At 32.9% G+C, this 15555-nt stretch overlaps 1 protein-coding gene across 7 annotated transcripts in view; it reads left to right on the forward strand.

Moving 5' to 3' along the window:
• LOC134532707 (uncharacterized) overlaps positions 1-9605 on the forward strand; it is a 150273-nt gene extending 140668 nt beyond the window's left edge. For 5 of the 7 annotated variants that reach the window (XR_010075173.1, XM_063369470.1, XM_063369471.1 and 2 more), the window contains 2 exons: positions 4630-4770; positions 6956-9605. Coding sequence is in view for 5 of the 7 variants with exons in the window: in XM_063369470.1 (XP_063225540.1) it covers positions 4630-4770; positions 6956-7033 (219 nt within the window). In the remaining 2 variants the exon portion in view is untranslated. The remainder of the gene's footprint in view (positions 1-4629; positions 4771-6955) is intronic. The other 2 variants (XR_010075172.1, XM_063369469.1) reach the window with 1 other exon arrangement.
• The last annotated feature ends 5950 nt before the right edge of the window (positions 9606-15555 follow it).

Raw genomic sequence — 15555 nt, forward strand, 5'->3', positions numbered from 1 at the left:
TTTCTTGTTTTTTCCACTTTAAAGTGATTTTGCTGGATTAAGTTAAAAATAATAATAATAGAGTGACAATTATTATCTGTAATCTGGTGACCAACTTTACAGAATATTTTTTCTGTATTTGCAATTTTTTAAAATTTTTGTTTGAAACACATCAATTTTTGCATTGTTTCAATTTTTTTTTTAAATTTGGATAACATTCATCAGCATAGAATCACAGCTGCATTGGAAGGACAAAATTCTGGAAAAATCCTCTCCAATATACATACTTATCCTGGTTTCGTTTTTAGGCATAAATCATTATCTGTTATAATGATTGCACTGCTTATTTATCCTTATTAACATTGTGTCCATATTAGAGAGTTAAGTTGATAGATAATATTAGATTGAGGAGGGGAGAAATATATATTTTCCAGAATGTTGTGTTACCTTTTTATATGTCATATGTAGTTTCATGCCCTTTTTTTCTTTGTTTGTGCCTTTTTGTCATTTGCCAGTTGAAATTTTACATTGGTGTTATGTTTTACTGTGTATCATAGCTGGTTTTTAGTGTATATACAAAGTTCAATAAGTTAATTTCTTTTTTAAATTATTATTTTTTTGTGGAAATTTTGTTTTAATAAGAGTTGTTACCATTTTTCTTTATGTAGTAATTTTCTTTATATTCAATGATAACATTATTAACTTTTAATGTAACTTGACTGTTAAACTAAACTGTAGCTCCATTATAATATATTTGTTAAGTAATGCCAGTCACCTTTGTAAAAAGTGTTGAAAAGTAGAATTCAGTGACTCGCCATTGTAAAGTTATTTCACTGTATAAAATATCTTGGTATAAGCATAATTACACATCAGTTTTGGGGGACAACATTTTTACCTAATTCCTTGTTCCCTGGGTTGTTATGCATGTTTCAAAAAAGGCTTGGATAATCATAAGTTGGTGTAATATCTTGGCTTACTGAGGATTGACTGTTTCAATATTCTAATAAGTGCTGTGTTTTCTAGCTGAGGGACTAGAATGTTAAGTGGGTTTGAAGAGATTAAAACTGCTACTCGTTTTCGTTTATTTTTATTTTTGGTAGTTATTGTGTTGCTGTTACATGGAGTCTACCAGGGAGGGGGAGAAAGTGTGTACATATGCTGCTGTTGCACAAAAGAGGATAATGAAATGCTACTAAAATAATTAAAGTAACTTGAGCCTGTTTTTTTACCCTCCTATCCACACTTAACAATCGTGTTTTGTACCTGTTTTGCTTTTATTTATGATGTCTTTTCGGAGCTACGGAATTTAAAAGCAAGGATGTTTAAGATACCCTTTTTTAAAAAAAATTGCTGAGTAAACAATTTTCAGTCAAAACAAGTTTCTGGCACTGAATGTATCTCACATGTTCCTGCTAGGATGCAGCAATGCTCTTTATATTTTTCCTTCCTGTTCAGAATGGTTGTCAAGTTCTAGATTTTTATCTGAGAGTGAGCCAAAGGAAACATGTTTTATAGTTTCTTTACTTTAACATAAATTCCTCATAAGATATCCCTCAAGAATTTTTAGATTGCATGTGGACAACCAAGGTTTGTGCTATGCCCAAAGCAAAGGGGTCTCATGTCTTAGCAAATTTGTTTTACAATATTTATCACTGAAAAGCTAATATCTTATTACGTGCCATGTCATTATTGAAAATAAAGGAAATTCACTTTGTTACACCTTTTAATAATTTGTACGTGAAAAGCACCAGTTCGAGCCATTTTCACTCTCCAAGCGATAAAGAAATACTAGATTTTCAACACCAATTGTTTGTTTAATTTGTTTCTTTCATAAACATTTGTTATTGGGAATCTAAAGCAGTTTTCAAGCTGTCCAAATTCTTCTGGAGCTCTGCCCTTCATTTGGTAGCCCGTGTAGCTTCAGTCAGATGATGGCCCCAAATGAATTTTTTGATGTGATTATGTACCTTTGATTTATCAAATACACTGTGTTAGCCAGTGCTACCATTTTGTTTTTGCGTACAATTCTATCTATGGTATAACAGTAGGTATGTACGTAAAATTTAATTAAAAAGTTTTTATGTTAAACTTCACAGATGTTATAATTGTTGGAGTAGTTAGGTTTTAAATTTTTTTTGCGTTTATTGAATTTTACGAGTAGAAAGCAAACTTTATAAGCAGGAAATGCATAATTCAAAAAAATGTTATAAATGGGATATAAATATATGGAGAAAATGTCATGACTTAAAAATATATGTTATAAACAGGAACATTATAGCAGGGTTCAACTGTATATTTTAGTCAATAACTCAAACTGCTGCAACACTTAAGTAGCTGATTTGACTTTCTAAGTGTTACAGTTACCAAAAGCTTATTAATTTTCTTTCCAGTTTGAAGACATAACTTTGCAGGTTGTAGTCATTTATAGAAATGCTATTTTTAATTAGTATTAAATAAGGTATTTGATGCTTACGTTATAAACAACTTGCTCTTTAATGAAAAAAATTATAACAGATTAGTAATTTTGCTGTCAGTTATTTGACCAACTTATCAGTTATTTAAACAACTTCTTTTGCCCTCACCTTGTTGTCCTTTTTATTTTTCACGTAAACATTTCTTTAACATTTTCTTATTCAATCACATTTATTTTCATTGGGTCTTAATTTAACCACTTGCCTCTTGTTCACTCCACATCTCTCTATTTCTGCCTTCTCTGCCTCATCAGACGTATCGTCACATGTGAACATATGATCTCAGTCTTGATTTCTGCATCTCTTGAGTGTCTCATTTTTTTATTTTGTCTTACCTTATCTTCACAGTCATTGTTGTAGTGGAAATATCAAAATGATATACGTACTGTTAATAGGATAAAGAAATTTATTGAAATATTATATTTCATCAAACCACTTGATATATTTGCAAGATGTGAATTTGTGTGTGTTATGTCCAGCTAAGAGGCCATAAACAACACACTCATAATGGATGCTTATTTATAATTTCAGTTGGTTGTTATCTTGTATGGGGTCTCAATATCAAACATAAAACAATAAATAAAATGTTGAAGCTTAAATACAATATGTTTTAATTCCAATTTATATATAATATATATATATAGACACACACATACATATACATATATATACATACACATATATTATTATTAATGCCGTTAACACATTATGTGCATGTGTTTAAAAACAATTTTTGCAGTTTATAATGAAAAAGTTTCAAACTAAATAGTTTAAGTAATTGCTTTAACTGAAAGTTGATATTTTAATAGTTTTACAGACTGTGATAGTTTACTGAACGACCCAAGTGTTCAGCTGGACTAGACCTACTATAACTGCTCAATATGGTCTTATAGTATCTATCTGCCTTGAGTATTTCACAAAATTCCACAGTAATTTTAGGTTGCTTAGTTCAGGGGGTAAAACAGAAGATTCTTGGAGTTCAGGACCTCTGCACGTGTTCCTCATTGATTCAGGACATCTGTAACAAAGCTAGGAAGGTTTCTACCACTACCAGTTAAAGTGATAAGCTGTATTCTGGAACACTGCTTTCTTCCTTCGGGTTGGCTGGAAACTCTAAAATAGGATTGGTTTTGCCAACGATGCCATCAGGAACGTCTTGGCTCTGAAGAATTCTTGAAGAATTCTTGAAGTTCTTAACATCTGCCATCACGATATGCGGTTATACACTAGGACCGTGGGGACTAAATCTGATCGAAATACGATTCATACATCCCATACTTGGACTCTAGATGAAATCTAATTAAAATAGCGGTCGTTGTCTATCTTCCTGTCTCCAATGTGGGATCCCTGGACCATTTGGACCGCCACACGCATGGGAGACGTCTTGCCACATCTGAATTCTAGACTCATTCCATTTTTTTTTATCATTGAAGAAAAATTACAATATAAGTTCATTTGCTGGCCAAGAAACAATCATTCTAATAGAAACTATGGAAGACTCGGATATTCCTACTTGGCGAGATTATAAAGATTTAGGTGAATGTAATGAAATGTGAATTTATGCTTAGCATAGTTTAAAACTTGACTACTTAACCAAACAAAAAAACTATGTAGAGAAATGAAAACCAAAGATAAATAGAATCAAAACAGAAACCTCTAGATACTGGGTCACTTAAAATACACAAACTCAATACTATGACAACATAAACTGACAAGTTAACATATTAAAAATTCTAACAAACACAGATAACATCTTAAAAATTCTAACAAACACAGATTCATGAATTACTAATAATAAAAATAACTTGTAAACATGTCCAATGTTTACATTTTGCACAGAAATATAATTTCATTTGTTTGAATCTTAAATAATCTTATCACAGTGAAGTTGTCTATTTGGCTAGTATTATCGTAAGATACATTAATTACTGTTTGTTTTGCTAATAAACTTTTATAACAGGCGGCACCAATAATTAGTAATAATGCTGCAGGCTAACTTTCACCATGCTAAGGGTAAGGGTACCATTTTTTTATTGAGGCTTAAATTTTTTTTTTGTTTCTTGGCATTTGTACTTACGCGTGGAGGTTAAATAGTGCGTAATGCTTTCATGGTTGGGTTTATGAGAGAAATGTTTTTCAACTGTATGTGAGTGTCACAGTGTTTCAGTGGTGTTTGCAGTCGGTGATGTCAGCGTTCCGTGCTGTGCAGGGAAAGGTCGTGAAGGTGGAGGGGGAGATGAAGTGCGTGCGGTGTGGGGAAACTGCGCGGGAACTCTGCTCGGCATGCCGTGTTGCATCCTACTGCAGCAAGCTGTGCCAGGTGAGAGAAATGCAGGGGGAGAAAATCCTCTCTTTTCCATCATAAGACTAAAAAAGATCTATCATTTAAACCAACAAAAGGAAAGAATTTGGAAGTTATTCTTATTAAATGAAGATAACTCTCCCAAGAAAATCTGAGTTATGATTGGTGAAGTATGACCATTTTGCTCTTAATATTTGCACTTTTCACTCGTACAACATTGAATATTTTAGTAAAGAGATCCAGGTTTGTAAAGAAAGCATAGAACTGAAATTATACCCTACAGTAGTAGAAACAATAAACTAAATCTAAAGGTTATACAGTCAAACCTCATTAATACGAATCCGCTTTGTACGAAATTCCCGTTTATGCGAAGTACTTTCACAGTCCCAGAAAAAATGGGATGCTTTCCTATGTTATTCAGTACTTTTAATACGAAATACGGTTAATATGAATTACGAAGTTGTTTTGATCCCTCAAGTAGCTGTTAACGTGTATAAGTAAACGGTTAATATGAATTTCACAGCCGAAGTCTAAAGTAAATCATGTCTTCATAACCGTCATGTAAACAAACGTGTCTCCAAAGATAATATGTATGTATCCTACAGCGCAAAATGGTCGAAAAACAAGATGAAAAGTTCAACTCTAGTGGCGATGTGAGTAACTAAACTAGAAAAGATGCCATGTTGTGAACGGAAAACGAAAAGGAAAGTACTCTATAACTTATTAATATTAGTCGTCGGAAGTGTACATACGTAGAAGTTTAAACAATCTATGGAAAAAAGTTTTGTTATTTTCCATTGTTCACGCATGTGTGTCTTAACCTCAATTTTGAGTGTGAGTTGTTTTGTAATATGACTGCGAAAGTAAACACAACGACCTTACATTGCAAGTTGAAGTTAAAATTATCGAAGAAGTGGACAATGGAGAGAGAATGAAAACCGAAATTGCGAGAGAATTTAAAATCCTGCAATCGTCGTTGTCGACAATACTAAAAAATCGTGAAAAGATTGAATCGGCTTTTGCGAGTTCGTGCAAATTATCAACAAGAAAAAGAATGAGAGGCCCAAAACATCAAGAAATGGAAGCTACCTTGTTGCAGTGGTTTGAAGAAATGCATGCAGCAAACTTGCCTATTTATGGACCTATGATTCAGAAGAAGGCAGACTACCTAGCATTGAGGTCACGTCACATATTTAGTCCACTCTGCAGGCTAGGCTACTGTGGATGTGATGAACTGTTGACCGGAAAGAGGGAATGTTTCCAAAACTGACCATACCGCACATAGAGTGCAACATCGTGCATTGTTTCTACAACATGCAGAGTATGTGTTTTCACGGTCCTTTGCCATTGGGGCGTTGGAAAGGTGTGCTTTTTGTTCACAAGTAAAGCGTGCTACAAATCAAGATAGAAGCTGGGAAATTCTCTCTTGGTGACAAAAAATTATTACGTATCAATGTCAATCATATCCGTATAGGAAAATGACAATCTGTGGGTCACCTGCTTTAAAAATGTTCAACTTGGAATTAATAAAATGCCCTGTATAATGTGTGAAAATCTGATCAGTGCTAGGGTATGATTGCACGCCACTGCTACCATGTTTTAGAATTAATGTTAATCTGGGAATACATAAAGATATAGGTGGAACAGTCTTAGAATAGTTGGTGAATTAATTAATTTCAAATAACCTAGTAAAATAGTTTGAATAAAAATACATACATTTGGAAATACAACTTGTTTACTTTTTTTTTAAGGATATCTGGCAGAAATATTACTAAATGAAAGTATTTGTAAAGGTTAGGTTATATGGAACCACAGGAAATTCATGTAAAATGTAGGTAAGAGAAAGATTATATCATCACTCAAGAAACAAAACTGCCTATGTGAAAATTTTTTTAAAGATTAGTTTTTTGTTTCTGCATGGAAATGTAAGCAGTAAAATCACGAAGTAAATTCACCAAAAATAAAACATAATGCGCTGCTATGTTCTTTTTTATAACACCGGCTATCATTCAGTTCCAGCATAGCATTAAGTTATTAATAGCTACTGAAATTAGAATGTATTAATTTATGGATGCAGGATTATAGCGAGCTCTGAACCACTTGATGTTTTGACGTAGGGTTTTTTTCTTTTGGATATGTGACAATTGTAAAAATAAATAACTCTGTTCATGTTAGTTAAAAGAACAATTTTTTTTTTTTACAGCTTACAGACTGGGAATCTAACCACTATGCAGTTTGCAACAGTCTATCTTCTGTATCAGAGAAGATGAATGTTTCGTAGTGAGGTTCCAAATTTTGACTGTTAAATAACTTTTATAGAAGTTGTAATGTTTTGTATTTATAGTGAAAGACTTGTGTTTGTATGCAATAATGCCACGTTTTACTTTGAAACTGTGAAATAAACACATTGTAACTGTTGGATCTCATTAAATTTAACAGGCATTTTAAATTACATTTTTTGAATGTTGATATTCGGGCATTAATGTAATAAAGAAAAATCTTTTTACAGAAATTACTGTTAGAATAGTGTTCAAATGGTAATATTATATAAATATATGTAGTTTGCATTCAAATGTAGTAGTTCTTTGTCACATTTTGTCTTATTGTGATGAATGCCCATTTTTAGCACGTGTTAAAATCAAATGAAATTTACGTGAAAGAATACAATGTTTACACATTGCAATATATGTTTTTATGTTAATGTAAATGTATTAGGAATAGTGTGGGTTTTGTTATGTTAACTTATGTTACTAAAACCCAAGAAGTACCTGCCTCTTTGTAGAGCTAGAAATAGAATTTTAATGTTCTTTAATGTTGTTACAATATGTAAAAAAAGACTTAATAGGCAACTTAGAAATCTGTAGATGGTATAGTCAATCGTGGAATTACAAATGCAACTTTTATCTTAAGCTGGAAAATCACAATTTCACAAATGTTGACAGGAAGTTAATAACTGATGTGTGGTTAATTCCTTGGCATAATTCTTGTGATATTGTTATTATTACTGTATTAGAATTCATTATGTTCTATATCTTTTCACTGTGAAAAAAATTATTTCACTTAAAATAACTTGTTCGGGAGTTAAATAATTTTTTTTTTTAAGTTGTATTTGTGGTTCCTATTTTAGTATACCTATATTATGTAAACAATCATTGTGTATAAAGTCCTGATGATGTAATGGATTTTATGTTTAGTAATCTAGTGTTTTCAAATAATTGTTCTTGACAGAGTTGTTCATCCAAATTATATATTGTTAAGTTTTACAAATATATTTTTTATTTTAAAAGTTCTTTGCTAGAGTAACATATTAAACATTTCTAGTAAATATTTCAATAAAATTTGTACCATCAGTAATCAAAATTATTGGGCTTACACATTCTGTTTTATCTTCAGTTACGTTCTGTGCATTTGTGAAACATTAATATAGGTAACTAAAACAAAACCTGTATTAAGCTGCATGGTTCCATAATTTTGGATTATTAATTCTTAACTTTAAAACTAGTTATAAGTTTGGCTGTAAATAGTTTTTTGCTATACTAAGAACATTTACTTTATCATTAGTCACCCTTAGAAAGTTTTTAGTTCAGTAAATGATTTGATTGTGGTATTCCTATGTCATATTTTGATCGACCATGCTACTATTCAAGTTGCCAAGCCCTTGTTAGTTTTTAATGAAGATTTTAAGCATGTACCTTCCAGATTAACAAACAATTAGTCAATTATTATCTGGACTGTTTGTTGCTTTATGCAAGTGTGATTTTGATTTATTTAATCAAGTGTAGTGGAATAGTTACTTAACTGAAAAATATACTGTTATATATCACTAATGAAAACATATGTTACTTCATAACAGTGTTTTTATCAGGAATTATATCATTTAACCATTAAAGTCTGCAAGTTTTCAGTTACATATTTAATTATTTATGTTTTATTATTTAATATTGTCAGTGTGTGTGCATTTTGTATTGTATCTTGTTCATAAACGTGTTGCCATCCTCCTAGCATAAATTCAGGTTTTTTAACATGCTTCTGTATTGGTGTGGATGTGTCAGAAAATATGTCAGTCAAATATGATTTGGAAAACTAATGGGTTTTGGCTTTTGCAAGTTGTTTTTTTTTTTTTTTTTTTTTTTTTAAAAAACATACTGGAAGTGAAACTAATTGATAATGCTTTGTTCCGTAATTGTCTTCAAGGATTTTCTTCTCTAAAATTATCTTGTACAAAAACAATAACTACACATTCTTTTAAATTTGATTTTGTAATCTGGGATAACGTACCGTATTGAGTTTGCAGGGCCTACGATTTGTGCTGAACACAGTATGGAGACAAAAAAATTCCATATTTTGATGGAGTTGCATTTCCTTTAAAATTATTTCCATAATTTGTGGCACTCATTTGAGTTTTCAAAATTTTATAACTTGAATATTTTAACTATTTTTGAAATATGACTATTATATGGATGTTCAATGTCATTTTGTAAAATTTTTAAACAAACTTGTTTGTTTCTTTTAGGTATTCCACTTTGGCTCTTAAGATGCTGTTGAATTGCCAACTAACTCCCTCTGATTGTAAAGTACCCGTAATAGAGTTAGCATCTTGGTTACTACTTGCTTAGTTTTCTTATCTTTTCATAGAAGTACATATTTAAAAATAGTTTTATATACAATCTTCTAGGTTGTATCTTTAAGATTTGCTGCTTAAGTGCACAATCAATTTGCATTGTAATAAAATCTGTTGTTTCTGTTAAATACTTTGTTTATTGTATTTAACCACAAATAAATGTTTTATGTTAAATGTGTGAGAACTTAGTATAAATTTTATACTTTTGTAATAAAGACTGGATTTTTATAAATGTTTTATTTTTTTTATTTTGTGATCTTTTATCACTTAAGAGACATGTCTTATTGAGACTGTATCAGCACCTGGCAATTCAGATAAGAGTTGCTTCTTTATTGAGATGGTACATATTTTACAGTTTAAATTACATTTGTGCATAAATTTACATTCCACTCCTTTGGTTAACCACATTCAGACGTCCAGTTGCAAGTAGCCTCCACTAAGTGTGGGGCCAAGAGACATTTGATTAAAAAGAAAAACCTAAACATTTTCCAGTCTATTAGGCATTGTTTCAAGTAAATTCTGAAGCTAATAACAATAAGCTATGTCAAAGGCATGTTTCTCCCAACTGTATATTGCTACTCCTGTACCAACATTCTATCAAATGAAGTGAATAAGTTGGTAACTTCATTCAGATTTATAAAGTAGCACTTTTTTAAATTACTTTTGTTCACAAGTGTTGATAAAGACCATTGGCACTGTTGAATGCAGGGGTAACAAGGTGAATGGTAGTCCTTGACTTGCAGGGTCTTAAGCCATTTACTTTTGCGTGGCCCTCATATTCTGGAAAGGTGTAAAACTGGGGGAGCCAAAGGGATGTAGAATCGCTTTCAGAGGGGGGGGAAAATTGGAAAAAATAACTTTTTAACCTTTTTGGGATAACCTGGAACTTAATTTTGAAGATATGTTTTGCTAATTTAACTTAATAAGTCTATATGCTTATTGAAATTCAAAAAATGACGTTCATGTTTAATAATGAAATGAACTAGCTGAGATACCTTAGCTTCTATATGGACATCGACAGGGATAACACATAGGGTTCATTTTGTGTGCTGGCAGTCGGACACAGTACATTTTTCATTATTATCATTATTGTTATTATTGATTAACCCATAATACCAGAGAGAAAGTATTAAAATTCCAATTTATTTTGAACTTGAATTTAAAAAAGTAATATTCCAATAAATTTATTATTGACGAATCGAAACTGAAAGTGTTAACCATCTTGTACGATTGCATTAAAGAAAGGAATAAAATGTAAACATGAAATATGCTGCAAATAAATTCTCAAAATTTTAACAAACACGGCGACAAATAACTGCAAAGAATTTTAGTTGTCCGACTCTTTTATTTTCTTCTTTAAACAGAGTGTACACGTAATTCACATGGAATAGTAGGGGTTTGTATAGATGGATGATCAAAATACCCTTTACTTAGTGCTACTCAGTGACCTACTATAAACCTATGTATTCATATTATTAAAATATTTTTTGTGTTAAAATTTATGTAATCAGTCAAATGTTATGCATGAAACAATTTTCTCAGGAATGTGTCCGTATCTAACAATAATTATCTTAAACCATATTACATGACAGGTTTCATTTGTCGGTTTACAAAAAAAAAAAAATCAGAAAATCAGGGACTTCTGTATTTTTGGCCTTTCTGCCTACCCATTGAAACAATTTCAGAGCTGAAACTAAAACAATTGTTTGTGTGACACTAGATCCTACGATAAACTTATTCACATAATTTTAGCCTTTATTTTAAGTTATTTTAAATCCTTTGTTGTCCTAGTGGCATGTGTTATGCTGTGGTGGTTGTTGTAGCATTTTAATTTTATGTATTTAGTTTTTGAAGTTGCATTTTTAAGCATTATTTAGTCACTGTATTTTTAGTAATTAAAAAAAGTGAGGTTAATTATTTTTACAACTGGTAAATTTTGTTCGAAGAACGAGTCAGGTTGGCAATAGGGATGATGAACTCCAGAACGAAGGAGAATAAAAATTTTTAGTTTTAACTTGTTTATTTACTTTAAGGTTTAGGTATAAATTTTTTAAATTCCATTTAAATATTTTGCATGGGGGTGAAACTATTATTTACATTTTTAATGTTATGTGGCAAAGACTAGACAGTGCTAGAAACTTCTGTGTGCTTAAGCATTGGAGCGGGGGAGGGGAGGTGTTGTGTTTATTTGTGCCCTCCCAGGTCAGGTGACGGAAAGTCTCGCGTGCCGCACGGATCCACAAAAAACGTTGGCAGCGGAGTTAAATTTGCATAATATTTTTAAGGGCGTGGTAAGGAAGCAATGGGCAACCTGTGTACTTACAGTCATTTCTAAAACAAAAGTAAATGCAAAATTTACGAACCCACGGAGTGCAAAGGTGGTGCGCTGTGCGATGAGATAATTTGCGAGTGTTACAAGATGCAACTGTCATGTTCACCACCCGGTCAGTGGTTGTGACCAGGTGTTGAGGTGTTATCCAGATTCACCATTACGTGTCAGGCAAGGGATTGCCGGGCATGACACTTGGAAAATTGCAGGAGCAATTTTCCATGCTGTGTTGGTGAAAGATTGGCAGTCGACGCAGATTATATGCAAGTAAGTCTCACCCCTGTACCTATCGTAAAAATGTGAAATTTTACTTGGCGTGTTAGCTAAAAACAGCACAAGCCCTAGTTAACTGCGCTGTGTTAAACTTGTAAAATTCAATTTTAAATTGTGCAAGCGTGCAAGTGATTTATTTAAGACAAATAGTAGTATATTGCCGCCCACATCACAACTCTACATTAATTCTTAGGCTTGCTTGAATACAATTTAGAAAATATTTTTTTATAAATTTTAATTGATTTGTAATGTGTAATATTTAGACTGTATCATGATAGTAATGAGTTAAAATATAAATATAATGCTATCTATTTTTATTTCCTATAAGTACCTAAGTTGGATTGTAATGATATGCCATTATCATATTTTTTGTGTTTATATTACCTACCTATTTGTTTTATAATCAAGATGTACCAATTTAAACCATATAACTAGTTTCCAACTTCATATGAACTATCTTGTAATGCCATTTTCAGTGTTTTTTTTTTTATTAAAATCACATGAATTTAATTTAATTTTTTTATGTAATTACCTACTACAGGTCCTTAATTATTTTTGGATGCTGTTTCTTTTGGAAAACATTTGTTTGGGCTCATGGCCTACAAGTAAATGAGCTGGTGGAAATAATATAGCAGCTTAAATTTAATGTTGATGCTGTCCCTAGCAGGCCATTGTAACCGACAATTTTGCTTAAAATTTTAAGTCAATTTAGCATTGTGGTATTATTTATTTATTTTATTTATTTAAATTTGTTACATGCCCACAAGTAAAAACAAACACTATCACAATAAATAGAGACAGCACAGGATAAACACAAAACATGAAAACAGAAATGATATGAATACCAAAAGGACAAGATAATATGACACATTACTTAGCGAAATGTTAATTACACAATTATTAAACTATACACAAAATATATTAAAAAAAATGGATAATACAAAATATAACATGTGTGTAGAGGACAAGTTAAGAGGATAAATTTTTAAGTTTAGACAATTGATTATTATTGTGATTCCTAACTAATCGGTATATTATGTCATTAAAGTTATGTAGAGTACAATATGTTTGATATAAACGAGAATTAAATTGTGGTATTTTTAATCCAGTGGTTTCCAGGAGATAAGTACAGTTAATTTTAGCGTTAAAACAATTTTCAACAAACAGAGAATCTAAATATACTCTACGTGCACCAAGAGGAGTTAATGCAGGTGAAGGAAGGTTTTTTAAGTTTATTAAATTAATTAATTTTGTTTGTATACTTTCTAGTTTATTTGCATCGGCCGACTTGATGTCATTCCAGATTACTGAACAATATTCGTGGCTAATGTGACAGTTCTTGAGTTCAAATCCCGTCTATCACTACAGTTAGTAATACATTTTCTTATATGACTCATTATTACAGCTCAGTCCATTGGATTGGTTATTTTACATAAGGTAGGTATTTAACATTAATTATTTTACTAACAACAGAAATAAATCTTATAAATATTTTTGAAATGTTAGTGTATACGTGAATATGTATATGCATACATACAAGGAGTTTGTATCTTTTTGTTTATTCAAATTTAAAGTTTTATTCTGAGCTTGATGAAATTTTGCACCCTTGACCTTCAAAACAAGAGGAATATCAGTGTCTACATAAGATTACTAAAAACCACCCCGTTACCCAGGGGCGCAACAACGAAATTTCCAAAGGGGGGGGGGGGCAATATACCTTTTTATAAAGAATTATAGATCCCCCCTATTGAAGCTGGGGGTCTGGGTGTCCTCCCCCAGGAAAATTTGTATTTCAAAGTGGAAAATGGTGCTATTTAAGCAGTTTTATTATCTAAAAATTGATTACAGAGCACTTTCTTTGCCCCCGCTTGCCCCCACTTCAAGTTTTCAGAGGGGGGGCAAAATACCCTTGCCCCCCCCCCCCTGTTGTTGCACCCCTGCGGTTACCCTTTCCCACCCCTTAAACGAATTGTGGTAGGTACTTCTTGTTTAAATGTTGTACAACATTTAAAGTAAGAGGAATATTACTGTCTATATCTAAATGTGGAAAAAAGAAAATGTATCTACAACCTTTATGGAAACAAATATAAATGAGATTAGTATGAAGTAAAGAAGTTACATACCTTCAATATTTAATGATTTTAAAAGTTTATTCTTTTTTATATATAAAAATTTTTTAAAAGCACTTTTGTAAATATTATATACGTACTAATTATTTAGAACAGATACTCTTGTAAAAACATTAAATTAAAAATTTCAATAGTTGTATTTTTGAGCTACCTACTCTCATTCCATTTGATGACAGCTAAACAGCATTGCAATATTTCAATTAGTTTAAGAATAGTTTGACGCCGACCGCCAATGCTCCTCTGTCGCATAGACCGCTATGCCTCATCAACGTCTCGTAAAAGCGTGTGCACCGAACGCGCCCGTGCGCGCAGCAAAGGGTAGTGCGTGCGATGAGGCGAACGCCATGCAACGAGTGCTGCGCCGGTGGAAGGATCCGGCCGGGTGTGGCATATCCTTCCGCCGCACTACAACAAATTATTTTAATTGTATTTTTCCACAGGGTTTTATTAAACATTATTTTTCATTAATTAGTAATTCAGTCCTGTCAAAATTATGTCTCACTGTGCGTTTTGTCCCGAACCTGGCCGGTTCAGTTTCCCGCGAAATTCACACGTTTCCGCGGGAGGGCTGGCGGGGGAGGGGGGTCGCGCGCAGTGACACCGGCAGTGTCCTTCGAGAGCTCAACCAGGCCGGCAGCCTGCACGCAACGCGGAACCACCAACCTTTGCTTTCACCGACATGGAGTTTTCAATAGTGTAATATCTTTTCAAACTTTTACATACAGTTCCGCGGTCGGCCTCAATTTACCATGAGGTATTTAACTTAATTAAATCAGTGCTCCAAGATGAGTGTTCTACGTCATACGTAAGTACTGTGGGAAGTTTACGTGAATTTACGTCGGCGCTTCACGCCCCAACTTAGCCTACAGGCTACTTAGTTTTGGCCTGCACGGGGCAGCCAGCAGGCGACGCGTGCCGTCGAACATAATAACGATTCAGTCCCTGGGACACATCTAGACATCACGTAGAGTCGCCGGAGACACGGGCCGACGTGCCACTAGCCCAGTTTATTAAGTGTTATGTATTAGTGAAATAGTTGCTCGTCAAAGTGTTATCTGTCACGTTAGGGTTTATGTATCACCGTTGTACGGCATTGTGCCGCCAAACATAATAACGATTCAGTCCCTGGGACACATCTAGGTATCATGTAGAGTCGCCGGAGACACGGGCCTACGTGCCACTAGCCCAGTTTATTAAGTGTTAGGTAATAGTGAAGTGTATTGTTCATCAATATATCGTGCGCCATGTCAGAGTGTATTTTTGTAACTATCGCATCACGTGTACAAGTCCGCCCCTCACGCGCATTAAAATCGTGAGCCGCCACTGAGAAAGTGAGCTGCGCGTGTGACTAGTCGCGTCGGGCAAACCATTACAGCCAGAACGGGCAGCACCATGTATTGGGCTGTGCTGTATTAAATTCACCAACTATCTTCCAGAAACTTTGTGTTATT

This window comes from Bacillus rossius, chromosome 6 (genome assembly GCF_032445375.1).
Source record: "Bacillus rossius redtenbacheri isolate Brsri chromosome 6, Brsri_v3, whole genome shotgun sequence".
In the NCBI taxonomy this organism is placed as follows: Eukaryota; Metazoa; Arthropoda; class Insecta; order Phasmatodea; family Bacillidae; genus Bacillus; species Bacillus rossius.